This window comes from Carica papaya, chromosome 6, assembly GCF_054855325.1.
Source record: "Carica papaya isolate Zhongbai chromosome 6, ASM5485532v1, whole genome shotgun sequence".
Taxonomy (NCBI): Eukaryota; Viridiplantae; Streptophyta; class Magnoliopsida; order Brassicales; family Caricaceae; genus Carica; species Carica papaya.
In genome coordinates, this window is record NC_142314.1 from 2,012,436 (window position 1) to 2,038,065 (window position 25,630).

The 25,630-nt window shown below is 35.8% G+C and overlaps 2 protein-coding genes across 7 annotated transcripts; one reads left to right on the plus strand and one right to left on the minus strand.

Annotated features, from left to right (window-relative positions):
• Positions 1-145: 145 nt before the first annotated feature.
• LOC110811370 (uncharacterized) lies at positions 146-1,522 on the plus strand. Its single transcript, XM_088206411.1, has 3 exons — positions 146-609; positions 708-801; positions 886-1,522. Exons 1-3 carry the CDS (start codon positions 217-219, stop codon positions 1,398-1,400), a joined length of 1,002 nt encoding a protein of 333 aa, XP_088062537.1. The 5' UTR covers positions 146-216; the 3' UTR covers positions 1,401-1,522.
• A 682-nt stretch (positions 1,523-2,204) lies between these two features.
• PRP40B (pre-mRNA-processing protein 40B) lies at positions 2,205-23,347 on the minus strand. Of its 6 annotated transcripts, XM_088206410.1 has the most exons (30): positions 23,204-23,347; positions 22,300-22,405; positions 21,340-21,400; positions 13,836-13,904; positions 13,352-13,684; positions 13,073-13,264; positions 12,816-12,892; positions 12,459-12,528; positions 9,852-9,904; positions 9,724-9,781; positions 9,244-9,617; positions 9,072-9,162; positions 8,879-8,974; positions 8,731-8,799; positions 8,574-8,651; positions 8,324-8,410; positions 8,188-8,222; positions 7,953-8,058; positions 7,297-7,377; positions 7,129-7,221; positions 7,007-7,060; positions 6,751-6,867; positions 6,523-6,621; positions 5,979-6,026; positions 5,811-5,903; positions 4,956-5,063; positions 4,785-4,849; positions 4,280-4,382; positions 2,678-2,971; positions 2,205-2,592 (listed from the first exon to the last, which is right to left on the minus strand). In XM_088206410.1, exons 3-30 carry the CDS (start codon positions 21,370-21,372, stop codon positions 2,458-2,460), a joined length of 3,111 nt encoding a protein of 1,036 aa, XP_088062536.1. In that variant the 5' UTR covers positions 21,373-21,400; positions 22,300-22,405; positions 23,204-23,347; the 3' UTR covers positions 2,205-2,457. The 6 variants fall into 6 exon arrangements, with proteins under 6 accessions (XP_088062536.1, XP_088062535.1, XP_088062530.1 ...); XM_088206409.1 differs by having other exon boundaries at positions 7,953-8,222; positions 9,075-9,162; XM_088206404.1 differs by having other exon boundaries at positions 7,953-8,222.
• Between the last annotated feature and the right edge of the window lie 2,283 nt (positions 23,348-25,630).

The following is a 25,630-nucleotide window of genomic DNA, read 5'->3' on the forward strand; positions in this document are numbered from 1 at the left end:
AACCAAACGTTCCTCAGTTTAAATTTCTTACCTATTCGTTTCTTTTCTTCTCTAGCTCCTCACATCCTTACTTGGCAGCTTTCCTTTCCTAACAAGTTTGCATGCTTAATGGCTTCCTCTGCATCTAAATCAGTATCCACAAAAAAGCTAAAAGAGCATCTTCAAGAGGCACAAGAGCCTTTTAGTTTAGGAATTTACCTTTCCGAACGAGAATACATGATGAACTGCTTGAGCTTTACCAGTAAAACCAGCTGCTGCCTCATGAGCTCACTTACAAATCTGAAGAGACCATGCAATAATGGCATCAACAAGAAAAAGATTGCTGATGCTATAAGGTACCTGAAGTTAATTTTATACAGGATCAGCTCTCCTGGCGATGCCCAGGAGTTGTCAAATTCCAGCAGTTCCAGTGGAGATGAACTTGTTTCTGAGAAAACCCAGCAGAGACAGCAGATTCCGAAAACAGATTGTATAGATCTTTTAACTTCACCTTGTCCCCTGTTTGAATACAGCTTTGAAGAAGATTCTTTGCTTTCAAAACATCGAGATGGCTCCCTTCTCACAAAAGTTACTCAAGCCTTTAACCTTGGAAATTTGAAACAAAAAGAGGTAATCCTATTCTCAAGGCATTTTAAACTTTGGTCAAATCTCAACCTGCAGCATTACTTTGTTCTATCTTAACTTCAGTTCCATAAAAATTAGAATAGATTGTTAAGGAGAGAAACCCTCAGTGGGTATGCAAAAGAAACAAGAAGCTATACAGCCCAGCATCAGTACTACAAGTAGTTTCATCCAACCAAGGTGAACAAAATCTATTGAAACAACATCTTGATTAATGGTTTCTAACAATATATTGTCATAACCCATTTTTTTTCAATGAAACAGAAACAAAACATAAAAAGAGTCCATCTACTTCACAAACTCTTTTGACCAGAGATGCCAACTGCAACCTAATGATAGCACCTTTTATATGGGAGTCAATAATGAACTCCATGATACAAAGACAGAATCAAATAGTTTCTGCAGAAGTAAAGAAAACACTTGAGCCGAATGGCTTTATATTCCAGAGGACCAAATGGGTCATGCACCGAAGTAAGGAACTTCTGTTTAATAGATTAAAAATGGTCATGAGACCTCATGGAAGGAAAAAGAATACACAAAAGAATATTAGAGACTTTCTGGGTCCAGAATATCTTGAAAACATCGCTACTGAGCAACTAATATCCGGGAAGAAAAGGTCCCAAAATGATGCAAAGGTCTATCAAATGAGTTTGGAGTCCTATGGCATATCTGAAGACTGGAACAACTCCAAATTACAAAGGAAGAAAGTAGGTAAAGAAATAGCAGATGGTATCACAGATGAGGTTGTCACAGAACTCGTTAACTTACTTTTGCAGTAAGCAAACATGTTATCCCTGATGAATACAACAGAAATGTGCAAACTAAACTCCAGATGCATGAATTTTCCGTCTTTTGTGTCAATATTATTTGCCATTTTTAGAAATGGAAAGATTATTGTTTATGCTTCCTCCTTTTAGAACTTGGGCCTCAAGGAAATGAGCACTGGAAAAAGGGAAGAAAAGCAAGTGACGTTGAGAAATAATAACAGAATGACGAGCAGAAAAGATAATGGGGGAGGGAGGACTGAAGCATCAACATAACTAAGATGGTGGGAGAATTATAAAAGAAAGAATGAGACTTGAGTAAATCATCATGATTGTAGCCAAAAGAAAGCCACTCCTATGTAGAAATGGATGGCTCCAAGAACTATTTGCGAGTCAACAAGTACAAGGTTCGTAGTCAAGAAATGGAAAGGTGTCTTTTTTTTTTTTTTCAAAGAGCAAAGGCGTCATTCTCTCCCCAGACAAAATATTTTTATGGCAAGAAAAAGTTGTACCAATTTAATATGAGAGCTTGACAAATAGATTGAGCTTCTTGACATTTTAGACTTTACACAACCAAATAAAATTTCATGCCACGAGTACAAAAGTAGTTAATATTTAATTGGTTGTCCTCGAGGTCTCCAATGTATTTAATAAGATATGAGGCTGAGGAAGATCAAATTGAAAATTAACAAAAGGAGTAAAAAGAAACTGAACCTCAGTGAAATAATTGCTATGGCAGCCACAAAAGAGAGAAACCAAAAAACCAAATGTTCAATTCATGTTTTTTTTTTTTTTTTGACAAAATTCAAAAGAGGTAACTTCATCTTAAAGAGCCGTCAATAAAATTAGATGACAACTAAAGCAAGTTCTGAATTCATTTTACAATGTTATTCAGAAAATTGGCAAGTGTCAAGAAAATATGCAACTGAATTAGCAATAAGCTAATGCAATCCTCGTCACAATTATGCCACAATCATACTCATGTATGTTTGGAGAAAAGAAACATTTCCCATCACGGAGGTATTGACCATGGGGAAAACCAAAAAGAATTAATTTATATGACAAATAACTATCAATTTTCCCTATCCTCACCATATTCTCCATCTTCAAGCTCGTTGTGATCACCATTTTTATGAGAACCATTTCGATGATCTCTTCTATGTCTCCTACGTCGGCTTTCACCATCTGATTCAGGTGTTGATGCATGCTACAGAACCACCATTAAGAAAAAGTTATGCAGGAGAAAGCAAGACCAGATCTCCCTTGTAAGGAAAAGGAAAGTAGCATCATACTCGTCTTGACTTTTTATGGTCACTGCCATGCCTATGGGAACTCCTTGTATGCTCTTTCTCATTCTCATTTGAACTATCTCTGGCACTCTGATGTCGTTTCCGGTGTTTCTTATCACTGTCCTTGCCCAATCTTTTGTTCTCCTTGCAGACATGTGACTCAGTCATATCAACATCTTCAGTGTCTGCAATGTCATCCTTTACATAATCTTTCTCTCTTTCACGTCCTCTCTCCTTCTCCCTTCCATGCTTTGTTTTCCGCTTCTCTCTTTCCTCTCTCTCTTTCTCCTTCTTCACCTGCAGGTTATGAGCATCATGATGAAGACACACCTCAATTCACGTAACTTGACAGGAAAAGAAAAACAATTACATGTCAGCTTTTGTGAGTTTATATACTTGACTGGCACGACCATGAATAATGAACCAACAACTTCAACCCTTAGCTCATGAGCAAACCACAAACAAAATTTATCCATACCCAAGCAACTATATTCAAACTGCCTTTGAATGAAGTGCTCCTATGATGTCTCCTTGAATCTAGGACTAAATTACTTTTGAATTGTCAGAGAGCAATATTTTCCTCGTGACAAGCTACACTTTCATCGGACTTGGTATTTGCTCGAAGAATATTCATCATATTAAAATAACATTAGTCACTTCTAGTAGTAAGCTCTCTAACTTTGCAACTAAGTCAGGCTGAATAACTAACTTGATAAATGTATCTAGTTTTGATTGATTTAAGGATCAATATGAGAATCTAGATTCTACACAGACAATAAGCAGCATTCAACAGCTTCAACCCTCCTTAGAACCTGGGCTTCACTTGCCCTAAGTGGCTCAAACAAATTCATGAAGAACCATATTAAGTGTCAAATTATAAAAACAAATAACTCATGCCAAAGAAAGTATCCGATTAATCTTGCACCAAAAAAGTTTGGATGACAAGAATGAAATGCCATTTCACAATCTACCAGTTCTACTGAATCTGTCAAAGGAAAACCTTTAACCTGACAAGTCTCAGCCACATTTCTTAAATTAGAACAGTCAGTTTTTAACCATTCGCAATTTAACAAAAAGGAACTAAAAGCCAAAAACTATTAAACTGAGTTATACCTCAATCCTGACATTATAAACAAAAACAAGCTCAAAAATGAATATTGGATGAACTAGATTCAAACTGAAAAATTATCAACCCTACAATTGCCAATAAAAAATTGATATTATCCTTATCTCCTAGTTGATATTCAGATCCTTGTTCACATAACCAAATGCCATTTTTTACCAAGAAAAAAAGGTAAACTGCATCTAGCAAGGGAAATCACCAAGACAAAGTATGGGAGCTTTAAAAGGCACCGAGAAGAATACTATGATGAGTAACACGATTAAGAAACAATGAATTATACAGAATGTTATTCCTGCAGCACAAACATTCATTATGCCTTGTAAACTAAGCATCAATAATTGACAAACAAATTATTTAATTTCAGTCAATCAACTTACAAAAACTTGACAATTAAATTCTTTCAATCACGAAACATCTTCCAAAAACAAAAGAACAAATGATAGAAGTTTAAAATGTTCTTAAAGAAATCAATATGTGAATACCTTCTCCTCCTTCCGTTTCCGTTCATTCTCTTTTGCCTGTTCTTTCAGCTGCATTATATGTTCATCAAATATCTCCCTTAGGAAGCTCTCTTCTCCGGTAGAACTAGATGATGCATTAAAAATATGTCATTATATGCTAAAGTTCCAGGAAAAACAAATTAATTTATTGAAGTCCAAGAAATTTAGAAGAAAAAATTAGTAAATTAAGAAATTTCTTTAAAAACTATATATATTTTCTTACCAAAAGAACTACATAAGAAATAAATAATACATATTTCTACAAACTTCCCAATTACAGCTATAACCTCTCTATAACTGAGCACAAAATACCAAACTTCTATTTACGTGGTTAGGACACATTTAGAGCATCCATTAGAAAACCTTAAACCAACAAGAATTAAGCACCAATGGAGACACAAAACCATCCATACATGAACAATAATAGCAATCCTAAAACAGTTTACAACATAAATCAAACGTAAACTATTATACCAACAAGCAATACCTGCATTCCTGACTACCTTCAACAAGATGTTTGCAATCTTCCCATGTTGAGGATGCAGTTATTTCCTGCAACAACGACAACAAGAATATAGATGGAAAAACTACAATCTTTAGTATTTCAACAGTTATAGAGTCAAGAATAAGAAAACACCAAATCAACATGTTTATATACCTTGAAAGAACGTAGTAGGCTAAGCATGTCATCTGCAAGACGTTTGCGCTTCTTTGCTTCTTTCTCCTCTTTCTCCTTAGCCCTTGCCAGCAAGTCATCAAATACTAACTGAAATGGAAGTTCGAATCAAACCATTAATGCACATATATATGCACTCCAAATAGTTGCTGAGTAATAGATGGAGATCTACCATTTACCAACTCAAATTACTTCCGTTCAGCTTAAATCATTCCTGTCCTTTTTCCTTCTTTTTTTGGAATGGAAATCTTTCTTGTCTGTTAATAAGCAAAAAATCATATGCATAGGGTACCAGGGGTGTCTAGGTGCCTAATGCCCAAGTACCCGCAGAGGAGAGGGATGTCTTTTAGTTACAAAGTGGCCTGAGTACAAGACAAAGTCCAAAAGCTCTACAAGCCATTGAAAAAACTCATGGTACTTGAGCTATCTCATGCAATTCCTAAAATCATAAACCTAAAAAAAGAATCAAAAGCTAATACAGGATGTTAACAAAAATCAAACAAAATAATAGTATCAACACAAAATAAACATTCCGGTCTGCTGGGGCATCAGCTCGAAGTTAACAGAAAAGCATAAGAAGGCCCTTTGTTGTTTTAGGATGCAAAAGATTGAATGCCAATCCTGGGTTGTTGGTCACCTATTCATAAAAATCATATGGTAGGCCTCAAGGCAGTAAAATGGTTAACTGCCTGCATGACTCAAGAGAATTGGCACAGAGCACTCGAATTCCAAAATACAGCTAATGTAGACAATTAGCCATTTCACATATTTAATCCCTTAGAATCACCTTAGAATTTCCCCTATCAGAAAATTAAAATAGTAGGAACATGTTCATACTCTTAAGTTAACATCTGATATAGGTGGAGAGCTAATATCCTCCAAAATATATATCTTTAAGTCTTCCAAAGTCCAGGTTGCTGACAAAGTAACCTGCAAATATACCAGATTGTAGGTGACTACAAAACCAAGCTATACTGCGCAAGTGGAGAAAAAGAAATGCAATACCTTTCTTAACTTAATTGCATCTTTAATTCGGGATTTGTCCTCATGATACTGCAGAATAAAATATAAAATATATTCATATAATGCAATTAACATATTTGTACTGGATTATATAATCAAGAAAATGACAGCAAATATTTTCATGGATCTTGTAGGGTGAGTTAAATGAGACCTCAAGGAATTTAACCAATTACAGCTACTTAAACCTCTCGCTAACACCTATAACACCATGCTGCAAACCACCTAGTAAGTGAGACCATGCATATCTACGATCTAGAAACATCAATAATGTGCACCACACAGCATCATCCTTTCTCACATAATCAAAACAACTTTGCTTATCAATCTTCCCATCAGCTATATTTCCCCTCTTCTCTATTAGTCAAGTAATAAAAACATCAGTATGCTCTGAACTTTTTGATCAATATATATATTTGTTTAATAAACAGAACAGTGCCTGAGATTTAGTAATTTTCAACTCATGGGCCCAAGTATTCTTGAAGATACATGACAACACATCCAACATTAAATGCAGGATTCAAGTCACCTGTTTCTCAAGCTCCTCTGCAACATCTTCAAATAAATCTTTTGGGGTTGCACCAGAAGTGTTTGATGCAACTGCCATATATGCAGGTAACTCTTTAACCTGGAAGATGAAGTCAATAAATGAGGAAAACCGTAACAAGCAAGATACAACCAAACAGCTACTACATCAGTGACTTGGTAACAGTATCATTAGCAGTTCCCAAGAGAAAAATGAAATATGATTCCAAACCTTCATGCAATAATCACGCCAATGAGTTTTTGCTGTAAGAGTTCCAGCAATAACATGTCCTTCCATCAACTTGCGGAACTCATCTCGATTCTTACGCTCTGCCTTTCTCAGCTCTTCCTATTTAAGAGAAGAGAGGGAATTAAGAAGAAATACTGGGTGACTAGATATCAAATGCATCTACAGAGGCATGGATGTATAATGCAAATGCAGACAAATCAATATCAAGTGTAGCCACAGAAGCATGTAGCAAAAGCACCTTCTCTAGTTTTCTCTGCTCTTCCTCTTCCCTCTCCAAATCATGTAGATATTCCTGTTATGACATCCCAAAATTAGCTCAGATGGAAATTAACAACTCTAATGAACAAAAGAAGATTTTACCTGGAAGATCTCCAGGCGGTCCATTTTCTCAAGACGTAAACATCTCTCATCAGCCTCTACCCGATCCTGAACTTTTCGCCACTGACTATTTGCCTGAAGAGGGCAGGTAATACATAATAAGACTTCAATAACAGTAAGTAGCCTGCAAAAACCAAATCATTTTTTCACCTTAATAAAATCACAAGATTCCAAGTATTTCCTGTACTCCATTATGTTCTGCTTCCGCTCCTCCTGTGCTTTCACCCGTTCCTAGCAAAACTCAACAGTAAAAGAAAGAGTCACAAGAATTTCAAACTCACACCCCATAAATTTCAATAGTGGACATACAATACACTGGTTTAGCCTTATATTGATATGGTGGTAGAATCTGGGAGCAAATAGAAAGGACAATGCAGTAGTCATTTACTATGTATTATCAGCATCTTAAAGACAATGCCAAAAAAACATGCAGGACTTTTTTAAGATTTCTACATGTACTCAATGAGCAAAAACTAAAAATTTTCTAGTTAATAATGCACAGGCTCTCCAACCCAAAGCTAATATTTGAGAAGAAAAGATGTCATGCACTTGTTTATCAGCTCCACACCCAAAACATGTAGATGAAGACCAGATGCAAGTATTGACTTGAAGCCAGAAATAAAAAGATACAGAGAAAGAAAGCATCAGTACAAGGGGGCAGAAAGATAACAATACATCCATATATGGACAAATTGCCAGATTACAGAACAAGACCAAAAAAAAAAACGAACATGGACATATATATAAGTATTTGAGATCTGCACAAGACAGCTAGAAATAAATGTGAGCAAGTGAGCAGAAAATACCTTTTCTTTGAGTTCATCAATGAAGTTCTCAAATAGATCCCTGCGATCTCTTTCCCGTTCAACAGCTTTAAAACGTTCATCTTCTTCAAACATAGTCGCGACTTTACTGAATGATAGTTCAAATTTTCCCATCAGAAAAGACAATTTTATAACAAACATAGCAATGTTATGAGCAAATTTCCAGCAGATTATGCCCGAAGAGTTTAAACTTGATATTATATAGGAAAAGACAAACCTCCATCTCGTAGATGATGTCAACTCTGTAGACTCCTGTGAATCGAAGATCAAACTTAAATGAGAAAAGCAGTACATCAATGACAACAGAAGAAAGCAACACATACAAATGCAGTTGGAAGCAGGGAGCCACTTACTTCCAACATTTTTTTGTACTCTTCTCTTGCTTTTTTCTGTTTGACCCGCCTTTCTTCAGCTTCCAGTTTTTTCTTTTGACTCAAGAACTGAAACATGAAAGTAATCACGCAATAAATAACTTACAGCTATGCATAATGGAGAGACAGATACTACTTTGTTCAGAAAGAGTGGATACATAATGCGATGCTAATAAAACTACCAACATAATGTACAGGACCTGAACTGAAAATTATCAACATACGAACTTACCTCATTGAAAGCTTGCTTCCGCTCACCAAGTGTTCTCAGAGCACCGTATCTTTTGTCATTAATTATTATTCTCATGGCCTATTATGATTTGTATTGTCAAACGTCAAATACTTCCTAGCCGAAAATCAAAAGAATTATTTCAAAAATATTAAGCTACCTGCTCCCAAGTCCAGTCGGATCCAACATTTGCAGACTCCAAAAGTGCTTTAAAAGCATCTTTAGCCTCCTATATTACAATAAGAAATCTTAATAACACTGGCACCTGAGAAAGAAAAAAGCACTGAGTTATACAACATATAACATACCAGTTTGCTGGCAAAGGTTACAGGTTCCTGTTCAATTGCTTTCTCCTCCATTGTGCTTTTAACTTTTTCACTACTTATAACACCTTTCTCAGTTTCCTGTGAAAGCAACAACTTCATCAACTTCCCACCAAAGCATATGAAACAATTTTTTTACACATACTTAATAGAAAGAGAAACTGTGACTATCAACAACAACCTGGAAACCTTCAGGTACTTCAGCATCTTGCACAGAAAATCCATCTGCAGAACTTACATCCTTAGCTGAGAAGTTTCCACAATTATCTCTGCAGTAGAGAGGAAAGAATTTAGATTTCCATTACAAAACTAGAACTGAAAAATTTTAAACCAGCTAAAAATAGCAATACTTTGATGCTATGGAAGTGTTGGCCAAAGTAACATTGTTTCCCGCATTAGCTGAACCAGCAGAAACTTCTTGTGTATCATCACCTGTAGCTACATCAACTCCACCAGCATTGGCCAATGCAGAAGAAACTCTAGCAGGTGAAGAAGGTATAGCCACTGGGGCTGCCAATCCAGAAACCATTGCTGGTTGTACCGAACTAGCAGCAACAACAGGAGCAACTGAAATTGGGCTTGATGCAGTCTCTTGAATTGTGTCAGATGTTGCATCTGCGGGTGGTGCTTTTACCACAGATGTAAAAACAGGAGCTGAGGCACTACGCATTGCTTCTGATTGTGGTCCTCCAATAGATTCCTTCTCTACTTGTTCACGTGCAATCTTTAAGTATTTCCAACCAGAAGAATGACAGTTGAGGAGTAAGAAGTTTCAAAAATATGGAATGCAGACAAGAATGATGAATTAAAAGTTTGTAAGAGGATGAGACCTTCAATTCCTCAGGGATTGACCATTTTGATTGCTTAGTAACCTTATTGTAATAATACCTAGAGAACAACCATAATCAAGACAAAATCCAAAATGTCAAGTCAGAAGAAACTATGGTAGTCCACTCACTTCCTTCCATCAGGACTTGTAAACTCTTTCCAATCTGTTGTAGCATCTGCTCTCTGCCACATAGAGAAAGGCCAATGAGCTAAGACCCACATTAGCCCAAGGATGGGGTATGGAGGTTTTTTTTTGGGGGGGAGGGAACCCTTCCAGATACAGTAATACGTTCAGAATATAGGACATGTCTGTATTCTAGAACCATGAAAAGAAAACAAAAGAAAAAACCAACAAACAAAATGACAACTGAAAGGTGATACCATTGCCATGCACAATCATTTTTCAGTATATCATATTGTCAACTAACAGGTAACAATATAAGAGAGATCCTTCCTCGCAAAAGAGGGGAAAAATCTAGTGCAGGTCCAATCACAAGCAAAAGCTCATACCAGAAATTTATAAAAGAGACGTTTGTTCTAGAGAACGCAAAACAGAAAACACAAGATTAACAGTAACTCAATTCTATCTAGTTTTATTTGAGGGATCAAATGCAAAATTGCAAACTGTACAAATAACACTAATCTAACAAATGAAAGAACATTAAATGCCTAATAACAAAGATCGTTAAACCTTTAGGAAAGGAAAAAAAAGTTGCACAAACCAGTCTCCCATTGACCAAATGAGAGACCTAGCAAAGCGAACTAATATGTTGCCTAACCCCCAAGCCTAATTCAGATTTCCTGTAGAAACATATTACAGTTTAGAAAACATTTCAAGACTGAACAACTAAATCAGATACAGAAAGCTGCAAGTTCTAAGCAAGATCTCAGTTATTATCTTCCAATCAATCAAATCACTATTCAGATTATATGCTGCCAGCACCACCAACATTAGCTCCTAAACAGACATGTGCCTGGGAACTAGCACAACCTAGTTTTAGCTCCAGATTATATGCTGCCAGCACCACCAACATTAGCTCCTAAACAGACATGTGCCTGGGAACTAGCACAACCTAGTTTTAGCTCCAACCTGGTTATCTGACAGAATCAGTTACCCGCCAAAGACAAACTTTTCAGACAAACATTTGGTTTATTGTTACTTGCAGTATCTTCTGACAGACACCCCTTGTCCTCAGTGCACAGGCCTCAGTGCAATCAGGGTCCACAACACATAATGCATTAATGAAAACCAGCATTTCCACATTTGTTTACCAGATGATTTCACCACATTCTCATATCTGAACTATCTTCACATATAACGAACCCCTCTCTTACATCAAAAGTATATTGCAAAAGAAGGAATACAATTATATCAAGTGGGAACAGATGGAAAAGATCAAAAGTGGAGTTGAATTTGCTCTTATGTCCACTTAGATCTATAAGTTTCATATCTCTGACAATACCATCAAACTCATGGTCAAAGCATGGATTGGAACTAGGTAGAAAAATTGGTACAAGAAACTCAGACCAAATAGAGTTGTGCATGCAATGGTCAAGGTAATAAGATTTTCTTTTGCGTGACGAGAAGGAATCTTATAGAAATAATGAGAAAATTTTTCTTGAAAAAAAAAGAGAGAAGCAATCTGCTCAGTTCTTCCAAAAGAATCAATATTTAAAAACTTATGGTAACTAAATCATAAAAATCAACAAATAATACAAATGACAGAAGTTACTAACATTCATGCTACAAGGTAGGTAGAGCAAGCAGCAAAGACCCACAGCATATCCTACCTCTCAATAGAGTAGCAGAGCATGTACCTGTAAGCACCTTTAAAGCTAGGGATGTCACACAAGGTATATATGGATATAAAAGGCATAAAGACATTAACTTCAAATGAGATCAATTCATCCTTCAACTTGATATGACATAAAATAGTTACCAGAAAAGAAAATAAATACCACAGTACCTTTGAAATACTTACCCTCAAGATAATACTGTAAAAATAGATCACATGGTAAAATAAATGCTAATTGAGAAGAGAAATATAAGATAGCAAATAAGCATTTCAAGAAAATACAAATACATCTGACTTCAAAGATTCAGCAAGATATTTACAGGAAGTGATTATAACATCCGACATAAGCCAGTCACAAAGATAACCATTCAACAAAGTTATAGCCCAAAGAAATGTAAGCTTTATTTCCCAGATCTTGAAAGTAAAAAGTAAACTGTCAATTTATACTTGGAAAAGAATCATGCAATTAATTGACCAGGGGGACACAATTGTAAGGAAGCCACAAAACAGGCTAATTGGAAACTTTAATTCTCTGAAGAAATAGCCTTCTTTCCGAAACTACAATAGAGGCAAGCACTTCCGAAAAAGCTCATTGCTAAGTTACTAACATGCAGACAATTAATATGACAGTCAAAGCGGACATCTTTTACCAGTTAAAAAAAACCTAAAGGATAATATTTTTAAGAGTGATGATTGCCAGCCCAAATAGAGATAGCAAATATGTCTTTAAAAGTGACATAAGGGCCACATTTAAAGAAAATGCTTTGCGTAATAAAAAGCACAAAAAAGAATAACTATAATAGTTTTGTCTGACACAATTATATGAGACTCAAAGGCAGACATAAAAGATCCCAGCAAAATGTTTTAAGCTTTACAGTAAAATTAATAACAAGTTGGAAACAATGATGATGCTAAGAGGAGAAACACTAAATTTAATTCACCTCGATTGGCGTCATCAATTCAAAAGGCTTCTCCCAACTAGATTGTCTTGCCCTCTTATTGAAATAATATCTGAATACAAAGTGCAAAAAAATTATAACATAGACAATTTCTTAGTTGAAAAACATCTATCATGACCTAAAAGAGGCTTAACAAAACATATGGGAGGAGAAACTATGCCAAGTCTAAGGAATAGCATGCCAGCATACATCTAAACCGTTAAAATCTTGAAATCCGTGAACAATGTTACGGAAGGCAGTTGCAATCTGATGAAAATGTAACTCTACAAAGAAACTGCACAAGGATGTGTCCTGACATTTGTGCGATGGGATGCCAGAACTCTAAGAGTAGAAGCATACCTTCTTCCTTCAGCAGAAGTATGCTCTATCCAATCTGTTGGGACTTCCCCAGAGGCTTTTGGCTGTAAATTGGCTGGCTGAAATTTTATGCAATTGTAAGATATAAGATATTTGCACAAATAGCAAATGAATAGTATAAAAGCCATTTTTCAGCAATAATAAACACAAGAAATATAGAAATTGTCTCAGACAGAAATGTTCATTATAGCATTATTTAAAGAACAAAACATTAAAAAAGAAATAATAAAACTTCTTACTGGGACGTTTATGGTGGAGACTGAAGGTTGTTCACATGTGGGCTGCTGAGGTGTAACAGAGACCATGCTCTGGCTGACTGATAACCCCGGTTGCACTCCAGCAGGCACACTTGGTGTACTCACTTGAGTTATGGGCTGATAATGAGTTGCCGTGTTAATGGACATTGGTAGCCCAGAAGGAGGCGGTCCAAACTGCAAAAATATGATATTTCGAAGTTAAATACTCAAGATGCAAAACAATTTGTATCATTAAATATGAAAATGTCCCTAATGCCTTACAGAATATGAAGTGAGTGGAGTTCCTGGGCCACCAAAACCAGACATGTAATTGTTTGGAGTTTGAACATTAGGCTGAGGCAACGATGCTCCAGCATGCATAGGCCTGATTGACTGAGAATTTGGGACTGCCATTGTGTGTGGTAAAGGTGGAATATGACCTGGTTGGCCAGACCTTGCAGGTAACTGCGGCATCATCGGAGAAAACTGGGATGTCTGAGGTTGAGAGGGCAATCCAGGATTCATTCCAGGAACTCCTCTTTGAGCAGGTTGAAAGATCTGAGAAGCCACGGGGATATATTGTGGTGGCGGCTGTGCTGGAACTACTGGTCGGAACTGCACATAAAGCATGACATTCGTTGTGGCTTCGTTTGTTTATATCTGTGTCAATATGGATATTTGTGTACTTACAGATGCATGTCTGTGTGCAAGTGCATCTACTTGTAATTCCTAGGTGAGGACCAAAATCTTTGCGAGGAAACATTACCTGAAAAGACATGGATGGAACAAAACTTCGTGGAGGATCCATCGAGCCAACATTAGGAGGGGGAGGAGGCTTTTCCAGCAAACATAGAGAATAATACATGACATAAGTCCATTGAATGAAATACTTGCATTTTAAAGAGCAAGGTCGTAGATGCAAAGCATTATGTACAATATCAAGGGTATGCTCAATATCAACGTGAAACGACCTACGGCAATCTCCATACCCACAAATATAATCTTTACCTAATGAGAAAAAGTATTATGGTGCAGTACCAATGAATTTCATACACACTGTGAATTGATTGTAACAAATAAAATAATTAAACTAATTACCAAAGAAAGTTGTTTTTGAAAGTTCTGCAGGTAGTGCTTTTTTTACCTTGTGCCCATAAAAGTTTAATATTTGCTCCTAAGAGATAAGATGGGGAGAAAATTTGAAGATTTAATTCACTTATGATTAATATCTCCAGAATGGATAGAACCAGCAAAAATAGGCTATTCTCTAGCTATAAAAAGTACATAAAGTGCTAAATATCTCAAAACAAAAACATTTCCACATTCTATGGAATGAAAAGTAATAGACCCTTTTAACTTTCAGAAACTATACTTATAGAAAACCACAAATTTCAACTTAAGATTTGCAAAAATAAGAATTCTTTCTTATTTAGAAGTGAAAAGTCCTTCCACTGATTAGTCAATAAGAAGGACTTTTAACATATTAACCACCATGAAAACATAAGCCTCAAGAAGACTTTTTTAATCTTCAAGACATGACATGTAAAAGAAACTGACGATTAGATTCTTCTGCCGTAGATATTAGATTCTTCTAGTGCCTAAACTAGCCAATTTTTCTTCACCTTTCTTATCTATAAGTACCAATTAGAATCTGGCCTCCACCAATGCTTTTTGGAATATGAACACCCGTTTTGAGGTAAACGTATTTGTTTGGACAGTTGTTTTTTTTCTGAAGGAGGTGTAGCCTGTATACAAAGAGAGAAAATTAGAAAAAGACGAGAAGTTTGGAGAGTTGTTCTTAACAGTCTTAACACCGTAGACCTGAGAAAGGAAGGAAGGTGTTGAGTTAGAGCTGTTACTGCAGATCGAGGGCGAGCTTTGCTGGCCAGCACTGCCTACAGGACGTGAAATGTTCCAGCAACTGAGAAGATTCTTGACCATCGAGAATAAGTCTTTCGATGTAGTTTGTGAAGGAAGGAGCAAGGATGGCATTCAGGTCAGTGAGAATGAAAGAGGGGTTAGGACCTCCATCACATTTTGGGTGGATGAAGGCGGAGTTGCTATTGAGTGTTCTCAAAGAATTCTTCTGGTCTAGAGGAAGAAAGGCATTAGGGAGGAACAGGAGGGGATTAAGGCATAACCTTTGGATGGCTTTGGGTCAGAACTAGAGGGCTAGGTATTTGGTTTTGTCAAAGGAGAATAGGGGACGGATGAAGAAAATTTTTGTGTCACAGGGACTGCAAGCAGAGAGATGGTAGCAGATGTTGTCCGGCCTCCAGGAGGTCGTAGGGAAGAGTTTGGCTCCAATTGGTGAGACTTGGTATCACGGATCAAAGGAGACAACGGAGAGTAAGGTAGAGAAAAGGAAAAATGAGACACCAACCTCATTTTGCTGGCCTTTTCTCAGTCGGAATTGCAGGTGAAGGTGGAGTTGAAGAAGAGGCCGAATTTCCCAGAGATGTTAGAGTTTCAAGGGGGTATAGACATCAGGCAGATAAGGAGGGATCCAGATCCAGCTCCGGATCTGATGTTATCCAAATCATAAGCAAAATTCAGAATTCAAATTTTCAAAATAGTATGGGGTCCTGTCATTTCATTAAAGCCCAAAACGAGCGAAGTTGGGTTGTTTTGGGATTAACTTAGATCGGAAGCAGTATCCAAGCTGTGGGCCATACAGAGAACCCAGAAAGCCTGGTGGGCTGGGTAGATATACTTGGCAGTAGAAGTGGAAATGGTCTATTAAGCTTTGGCCCTTTACTCAGGTTAGGCGATCAGGTTCTGGGTTGCATCGGCGACCTGTTTGCAGAAAAGGAGCCCTGGTTGTGTCAAAGAATAGTGGCGAAGAGGAACCTTCAGGGTCGAAGCTGGCAACATCAAGAGGGGAGCTTCCCTCTGCAAACACCGACAGAGTAGGAGGTGCAGGGGAGACAATTCAGGAGCTCGACAATCCCGCCTCTGGAGACGGAGGTGATTTGGGATCTGGGATGGTGGTGGAAGAACAGATGCTGATTAACGAAGCAAGAGAGGATGTAGCATGCAATCTGGCTCTTGTTTCGGCGGAAGAGGCTTCGGTGGCGGCGGCCCAGATGGTGGTTTCTGAAGGAGAGTCGGCGCCATAATGGAGAATGGTGCAGAAACAAATGAGGAAATCCAAGGGGAGAGATTAGGTACCTTATTGAGGAAGAGAAATCCAGATGGATCATAGAAAATATCCAAAGAATCAGCTTGCTGCTTACAGTCACTTCCGAAGGCTTGAAACAGCCAGTCGTGGACCTTTTTAGAGAAATCAAGAAGAGAAGAGAGGAGAAGACGAAGGAAGAGAGGATGAAGACTGAGTTGAAAGGGAAATCAGGTGTCGAAGGGGTCTAAAGAATTAAGGAGATTACAGACTTCCATTAATTATAACGTCCCAAGGAAAAGGGACAGGAGGGGCAAAAAAGGATCGAGCGTGAATTGATGATGTTTGACCAAATCATCTCATAGAATGTCCGGGGCATAAACAATTACAAGAAGAGGCAGGTGATAAGGAGCTATATAAACAAACAGAACCCTAATGTCTTATGTCTACAAGAAACAAAGATGGAGATTATCTCACTGGGGATTATCTGGAGTTTGTGAAAGGAAAAGGAGGCTGGGTGGAAAGAACTACCAGTAAGAGGAGCATTTGGGGTATCCTCTTATTATGGAAGAAGGGGTATAACGAATGTATGGACACGATAGAGGGAGAATGCTCCATTTCATGTTTATTTAACGATAGAATAATGAGACAAAAATGGGTTGTCACCAGGGTTTACAACAGGGGAGATGGGGGTGAAAGGAGGGTGTTATGGAGGGATTTGGAGGTCTATAAACAAAGATGGGATTGGCTGTGGGTGGTTGGGAGAAATTTCAATATGGTTTTGCATAGACATGAAAGAACTAGTGAGCGCTTTTCGAGGATATATGCGGAAGAATTCAAGGAACCATTGAACAAGTTAGACTTGGCAGACCTACTGCTTATGGGTGGCAAGTGGGCTTGGTCCAATCAGAAGATCAACCCGACTTGCCCTAGGATTGATTAGATTTGCAGTTTTAGTTTCCTGTCAACTACAAGTCGTGGTTTTATGTCCAAAAATCTTGTAAAGCACTATTTTCTATCACTTCCCATATGTTTAATTTTTGATGGCATCAAGTCAGATCCAAGCCCTCAAAGACAAGTGACTAAAAGTTGATGACTTCCACGTCAAGGTCTAGGAATGGTGGATTGGAACGAGAATAGATGGTAAGGCCAGTTTCACAGCTGCACAGAAGCTGAAAACGTTAAAAGATGAAATCAAGAATTGATGCAAAGAGAAAGGAAAAAAGTATGACTTGCATACATCTTTATTTCAGGAGATTGAGGCTAATGATAGGAAGGATGGTGATGAGACTATGTCCAATGAAACCTGGTTCGTAGCTAGGTTTTAAAGCTTGAATTAGCTTCCAAAATACAAGTGGAGGAGACTTCATGGGGGCAGAAATGAAGAGCCTAGCAGATTAAAGAGAGGGACAGAAACACCAAGTGTTTTCACTACATGGCTAATCAATATAGGGAGAACATAGGAAAGTGGAAGCGAACGAGAATTTGAGGAAAGAGGTTAGAGCATAGTTAAGCATGTTTTACCAGGAAGATTTTGCATGGAGGCCTATGTTGGATGGTATCGACTTTAGGACCTTAGATGAAACAAGTAAACTTGACCTTGAAAGAGATTTTACGAAAGAAGATTCTGGAGGGTCTTGAACAGTGTAAAAAGGACAAGACTTCAAGCCTAGACGATTTCAACATGGGTTTTATTATGGAATTTTCACAGTGGATGAAGGAGGACATTGTGAAGCTCTTTAAGGAACTATATGAAGTTGGATCCTTTATTAGATCTTTGAATTCATCCTTCCTGGTACTCATTGCAAAGGTGGGAGGGGCACAAAATATTAAGAATTTTAGAATCATAAGTTTAGTGGAATGAATTTATAAACTCATAACGAAAGTTCTTGCTCGTAGAATGTCTCGGGTCATAGACAAGGTAGTTGGTGAATGTCAACATGCTTTTGCAAGAGGTAGACAAATCATTGACGCCACTCTTATAGCCACTCAAGTGGTGGATGGGTTTGTTTACAGAAAATGAGAGGGGGTACTATGCAAACTCGACATGGATAAAGTATATGATCATGTAAAATGGAATTTGTGGATTACATGCTTATGAAAATGGGTTATGGCATAAGCGGATAACTATTATTTCCTTTGCAGTAATAATTAATGGAGGTATGTCTTCTTTTTTCAAGATTTCCAAAGGTCTTAGACAAAGGGGACTCGGTGTCCCCATTGCTCTTTATTGTGTTTGTGGAAGCACTAAATGAGATGTTGATAAGAGTCAGAGCGTTAAAATTGTTTAAATCACTAAATGCGAGGGTGGGGCAATGCAATGAGGAGATAACTCATCTATTTTTTTATAGATGATATTGTGTTAGCTTGTGAGCCAAATGAGCAAGCAATGCTAAATCTCATATGCGTTTTGTTGGCCTTTCAAGCAGTCTCCATAATCAATATTAACTTAACCAAATCTGAGATGGTTAGGTTCGGAGATGAGAGAGATGTAGAAAGTCCTATGAGTGTCTTGCATTGTAGAGTAGTAAAACTACCAATAAAATATTTGGGGCTACCACTAGGAGTTAATCATAAAGAGGTGGAAATGTGGGGGCTGATAACGACCAAATACGATAAAAAGCTAGCAGCGTGGAAGAAAGCTCTTCTTTCTAAAGGAGGAAGACTAACCCTTATCAAGGGTATTTTGGGTAACTTACCCATTTATTATATGTACCTATGACCATTCCGACAAGTGTGGCAAAGAGGTTGGAAACCATCCAGTATAGATTCCTGTAGGGTGACTTGGAGAAAAGAAAGAGATTTCATCTTGTAGCTTGGGAGGAAATTAAAAAGTCATTTTCTCAAGGTGTTTGGGGTTGAAATCTCTAGTGGATATGAACACGGTCTTACAAGATAAATGACTTAATAGATTCATGACAAAGGAGGGTAGGTTGTGGAGAAGGGTGATAACAGTGAAGTATGAACTAATGAGAAATGGCGGTTGATCAAAACATTGTCAAGACCACATGGGAAAGGGGTGTGGAAAAAAATATATATTGGAAGAGAGATTCCAAATTTGTATTAAATGGAGCGCTGATAAGGGTGATAGAGTCATTTTTTGGCAAGAACATTGGTTGGATAGCAGTATTCTTACAGAATAGTTCCCCCATATTTTCACTATATCACAATAAAAAGATATTCATATCCGTGACCCTTTCAGAGATATTGGAGATGGGAAACTAGAGTGTCAGGTAAATGTGAAGAGAAATCTAAACGACTAGGAGATTTCTGAGTATGAGAATCTCTTATCTACTTTCACTCTCATTTCTCTGGATGGAATCAATGATCAACCTCTGTGGAGCATTACTTCTACATGAGTGTTTTCGGTCAGATCTTTCTACAAGTTCTTGACTAAGCAAGAAAGTTATGGATTGACTTTTCCTTTTAGAAAAATTTAGAAGGTTAAGTCCTTCCCGTAGTGGCTGTCTTTGTGTGGGCGGCTGGTAGGGGATGCATAATGACTATAGATAAAGCGATGAGGAGGGGGATGACTATGGTAAGTGGTTGTTACTTATGTAGAAGAGCTACGGAATCTTGCAATCATGTTCTTCTATGGTGTCCAATTGCGTACAACCTTTGGTCAATGGTGTACAGGTTGTTGGTATTAGTTGGGTGATGGCGAACGTAAGAATGAAATTTGGGCATGGAAGGGCTTTATGTGGACCTCATCCTACCTACCATCTTTTGGTAATTTGGGAGGAGAGGAATAAAAGATATTTTGAGGAGAATGTGATGACGATGTTCTTGATAGAATTAATAATAGATAGTTTCAAACTTTCAATTTTTTTTATTCTAGGTCATTCTCTTTATTTTATGGAGGATTTTGGGAACCTCATAAACATTTTATAAGAGCTATAAATAATTTAAATACAGATTGTCACCTCCTTGATGTTTATTCATGTATACTTTTATTTTTAAAAAAATAATCTTAACACTGACAATCTACTTCCAACATACAGGGCCAACAACGCTCTTTCTCTCGATATGTGTATGGTCTTCATGTAGGTCCCATAGTCACTACTTTTATATTGCCATGTTCCGTCAAGCTTTGAGCTTAGTTGTCCTCGCAACGGACGGTAGTTCCCCCCTAAACTCCTCATCTCTCGAATGCTTATCTCTTCCTCTCTCTCCATCTTTTTGGGAAAATTTTTTTTTTTTTTTGAAATAAAAGAAAATTCGAATTAAAAGTATCAAGGGGGTACCGCCCCATATACAAAAGGATGTTACATGTCAATTAGCATATCAACAACTGCTCCAATATCTTCTAAAGATAGTAAATTGTGACCCAAAAGTAAAGAGTCAAAATAATGTAACCATCTATTTTTAATATTTACAAGAGTATTTTTAATACCCTCAAAAACATGATTGTTCCTCTCCTTCCACAATATCCAAAAAATAGAGAGGGGGATAAGGCAAGTAGCTTTGTTGTAAGAAAGTAGACCTTCCCAAGCCAAAAGTTCTCTATAAATAGAGCCCCCCATTACCCAATTAATACCCATCAAGCTGTAGATCATATTCCATAAATCTGTGGAGAAGGGGCACCATAACAGAATATGGTTGCAGCTTTCAGCGTTGCATTTGCAGAGGAAACACCTGAACGACTCTTTATTTTTGGGAAGAACAAGGAGATATAGGATGCTTTAGAGAGGGGCTACTTTTTTTGTGGGTCCTATGGTTGGTGAGAAATGAAAGACTCTTTAAACACCATTTTCTACCTCCTCTAATTTCTGCAGAGTAGGATGTTTTGTGGCATCTCTACGGATTAAGGCCCATTAACATTACTAGGTATATGTATTTGGCTATTTTGCAAAGAGAATGAGTTGCAGTTCTGTATTATCTTTGTTTTCTCTTTCCATTTTAGGAGGATCTCTTACCCTCTATTGACGTACTTTCCTCTTTTTTCCTTTGTAATATTTCTTTTTTTATCAAATGAAAAACATTATCCAATTATATATATGTACACATATATAAACACATACATACATGTACATGGAAAACAAAAGGGAAAAATCAAAACTTAAGTCTTGCAATTAAAACTGTTGAAACTATAAAGAGAAAAAGTTTCAATAATATAGAGGTATTATCAACATATATTTCTTCCACATACTACCTGTGTGCCAGGAAATTGAGGGTTATTGGCCATTCAGTAACTGGTGAGCCTCAGCAAACAACTACAAAAAAAAAAAAAATCATCATCAAGTTAGTGACCATCCCTAGGTTCAGAGGAAAAAGTTTTGGCTGGAGAGGAGGGGAAAGATAGCAAAAAACCACATGTCAGCGAGAGAACTATACGAACAAAATGTAAAAGATAAAGAACGGTAAGGGCTCTACTAACGTATGTAGAATTATGATCGAAGTACTAATAGTGATTGAAAGAATTATAAATATGAGGGGATAGCTAAATAATCACCAATGGATCTACTCTAACCACATAGAGGAAAGAAGCAAACATAGATAGCACCAACTACATTGGCATATGAGCAATTCAAAACCTGTAGAAAAACATGTTATTCCTCCAAATCTTAGACACAAAGAAACTTCCAGCTTTCATGTGATCAAACTTTCAACGCCAAGAATTTAGCTCTTGGTCTAACAGGAACCAGAATTTAGCTCTTGATGAATATCACTAAGGTTATTACCAATTCAGTTCCAATAGAGTTGGGATTTCAGGCAGCAACCCTCTGTGGTTTGTGAATAAACTTCTAATCCCACTTCAATATAGGACAACTCTGTTAAAAGGATGGCAACTGTTTTTTTCCTTTTACAGACTGTTGACATGACATTTGAACCAACCAAGTCCAGCAAATCAATCAGTAATTAAAAACCATTAGGCAGTGAGAACAGATTAATTAATAATGCAGTTAAGAATACTATAGCATAGGAATATCTGTTGTTATGTTTGATAGAGACTAGAAAGCATTTGTGAATAACAAGTTTGTTTTCTCACACATTTTGGCATCCAAAATGGAAAAATAGAATGACGAGATATGACTTGCATATCACAACAGAGAATCGAAATGCAACGACTATGTAATATCAGTAATGGAAGGAAAACTAGACTATTACTTACATTAAATAATGCACTTGACTGAGAGCATCTCAAAATTATTAATCTCAATGCATTTTCTCACATATATTGATGCCAAAATGAGGAAAATTTGACTGTTGTATCACACCTGCCATTTTGAATAGCTTATAAGCAATAACACCATGCCAAATAAGGAACATTACAGCTTCATCTGTCGATTTATCCGGAGAATAGCATTTGTGGGACAAAAGAGACGCACATGGATACCATGACATAAGAGCAACATGTGTGAACTGTGCATTGGCTGGATCATACAGATAGCAGAAAACAAGAGTTCAACTAAACAGCTCCAAAGTAAATATCTGTCGAAACATTACTTCCAAAACTAGCAAAAACACATAACTAAACCTTAAGATCACCCACATAAGCTGTGGAAGAACATCAATTCTCAATTCAGGAATCACATAATACAACCTCCAGCAAATTTCAGAACCAAAAATAATCGAACCACCTAACTAAAGCCCCCCAACAAAATCACCAGCACATAAAACAACAGATACCGCTAATGCCTGTATAATACACTTCAAACCAGAATGACTTAACACCAATAATCATCTCCATTGTTTAAAAAATGAACTCGATTCCTACCATTTGACCTAAAACCTCAACAAAAACCCCTAACCTTCCCCAACATATCTCTCCAATTCTATGCATGTAAAAGAAGAACTCGTTTCCAGTCATCAAACAAGAAAGCAGAAGAAAACTCTAACCCTAATCGCAGCAATCAACAACTCGATGGTTACAAAGAAAAATCAAATAACACTGCACTACCGATTCTGCAAAAGACCGGAAATGAAAAAATGTTCGCGTATATATACGAAACGACTGAAGAGTGATTTGCCTATTGAACAAGAAACCTTGTCTGACGAGAAGAGAGAAGTGTTACCAGCAGTTGCAGAAGGAATTTGAAAGAGGCGCGTGAGGGAAGTACGAAGTGAAGAGTAAGAAGAAAGGGGGAATCCGCGCGTTTCTTTTGGTTTTTTTTTTTACTTTTCATTCACAGCTGAAACTGAACGAAGGCGAGAGGATTTTGTCCTTGCACACGTATATACACGTATGTGCATATATATATATATATATATATATTAATAATGAAAATAATTAATAGATGTACTTTTGATCTTATATTAAAAGCATGTACTTTTGATCTTAGATTTTTTATTTTTAATATGAGTTAAAATATTAAAGTGGTTTTATGTACCATTTCAAATAATTTAAATTGATCCTTGTAGTATTTTTTTTTACAAATTTAATATTTATAATTTAAAAAAAAAATCGATATAATTCTATACGTCGGCATGTTAATATTGTTAGTAGACATGCCACATGAACTTAATAATAAATATGTAACACATTTTAATTATATTAATATTTACATTATTAGTATTTATATCATATGTTATAATCATTAAAAATATGATATGTGACATTAAAAATTTTAATTTTTTAATTATTTTTAGTAAAATTTAAAAAATAAAAATATGAAATAAAAAAATTCACTTCTAGATAATTGCTTTGACAATAATTATAATTAAATTAAATTTGTTACACATTAGATACTATATTTTTAATAACGTTATATTTGATATGAAAATTAAATTAATCATAATGTGATATATTTTCGATCTGAACCTACGTATAACTTTCGTTAGTAATATCAGTGTGTATCAACAATCAGTGATTAAATTATATTTTTTCTTTACACGACAATGATGAAAATTATAATAATATATGTGTTAATTTAAATATTTTAAAATAATCTAAAATAATAATTTAATATTTTAATATACGATAAATAATAAAAATATTATTAATTTAAAGTAGTGTAATTTTTTATATTTATATATTTCATAGATAAATTATTATTTAGTATTAATATTTTGCATTAAATTTATAAAACTACTAATTTCAATTCATTATATAACGTATCAATATGATGTTGTAATTATATACTCTCACAATAATACTATCATAATTGAATAGCTTAATGTAGTAATAATAGTTGAACGTGCAATGAAGAAATTGGCAACAACTTTATTATAAAAATAATTTTTATATATTATGTTTTAAATGGTCCCTATTTTTATGTTTGGAACAATAAAGTTCATAAAAATATTGAAAGCAAAATACTTTTTATTTTCAATATTATGATAAATAATCCACTTAAAAAACAAAGAATAAATAAAATTATTACCATTAATGCGGATTTATAATAAAATTAATTATTATTTTTTTAGTAATTTGGTAACAGTTACAATAGTTATAAATGAACATTTGGGCAGGTGACCCATTAATTTGCCTAAATCCATTGTGAATGGAGTTACTAAATACCTATAATTAACAGGATACGAAAATATATGTTATTATAAAGATAAATATGAAATGGATATGAGATATATATGAATTTAATATCTTGTATCTTTATATTTGCTTTGCCTAGTTTCGTTACATATATAATCAATAATTTTGTTATTTTATTAAAATTAATTAAATTTTGATTGATAAATATTTTAATAATATATATGTATCGTGTTAATTTATAATTATATTGAGTATGATATTTAAATATTATTTCAAATTATAACTATGGTAATATTTAATTTTTTAATTATATAATAAATAAATATGATGGATAACAACTATAAAGCTTTACCCGTGGAGAACGTGGTGGAAAAAAACTTTATACCCGTTTTGTGTATGATATTAATATAAATTTATATTTTTATTATCAAGGTGGACGTGAGATTGATATACATATCACATATTCGTTACGTATCTATCTCTAATTATAACTAAATTCATAAATATTAAATTCAAGTATGGTAGTTACAATAAAATATAATACTTTGTTAAAATTTTTGGTTGATGACTTTGGTTTGATTATTTTAAAATATAATTTTTAAAGTATTTATTTTTTCATTTAGCTTTAAATATAATTAATTTGAACTTTTAATCCATTGTATAAATATTTAAATTTTAAAAACGTATAAGTCGTGGTAGTACATAGATTCATAAACCATCTTATAATCTTCTTATAAATTATAATCATCTTATCACTAGCATCGTATGTAATAGCCTAGATCAAGGAGGGAGAGTGAGATGGACGGTTATGATAGAATGCGTGAAATCAACAGCTGAGATGTAAATTTGGGATAGGTTTAAAAAGGGGGCATCGGGCAGAGAGAGGGAAAGAGGAGAAGAAAGAAAAAAAAAAGGGAAAACAGAGAGTGCGGGAGTGAGAGAGGGAGACGATTGCGAGAGAGGCAATAATCGAAGGTGAATGCGGAAGGAAAACTGCTCGGAAATTCAGGAA

Excerpts from the sequence above, each read along its gene's own strand:
- PRP40B (XM_088206405.1), bottom strand. The coding sequence starts at position 21,372 with ATGGCCAATAACCCTCAATTTCCTGGCACACAG. Across the intron at positions 13,685-13,835 it reads TTCCATCCATGTCTTTTCAG|TTCCGACCAGTAGTTCCAGC; the intron begins GTAATGTTTCCT and ends CTTTATGTGCAG. Across the intron at positions 8,975-9,071 it reads TACCTGAAGGTTTCCAGGTT|GAAACTGAGAAAGGTGTTAT; the intron begins GTTGTTGATAGT and ends TTGCTTTCACAG.
- LOC110811370 (XM_088206411.1), top strand. The coding sequence starts at position 217 with ATGATGAACTGCTTGAGCTTTACCAGTAAAACCAGCTGCTGCCTCATG. Across the intron at positions 610-707 it reads GAAATTTGAAACAAAAAGAG|ATTGTTAAGGAGAGAAACCC; the intron begins GTAATCCTATTC and ends AAATTAGAATAG. Across the intron at positions 802-885 it reads AGTAGTTTCATCCAACCAAG|AAACAAAACATAAAAAGAGT; the intron begins GTGAACAAAATC and ends TCAATGAAACAG.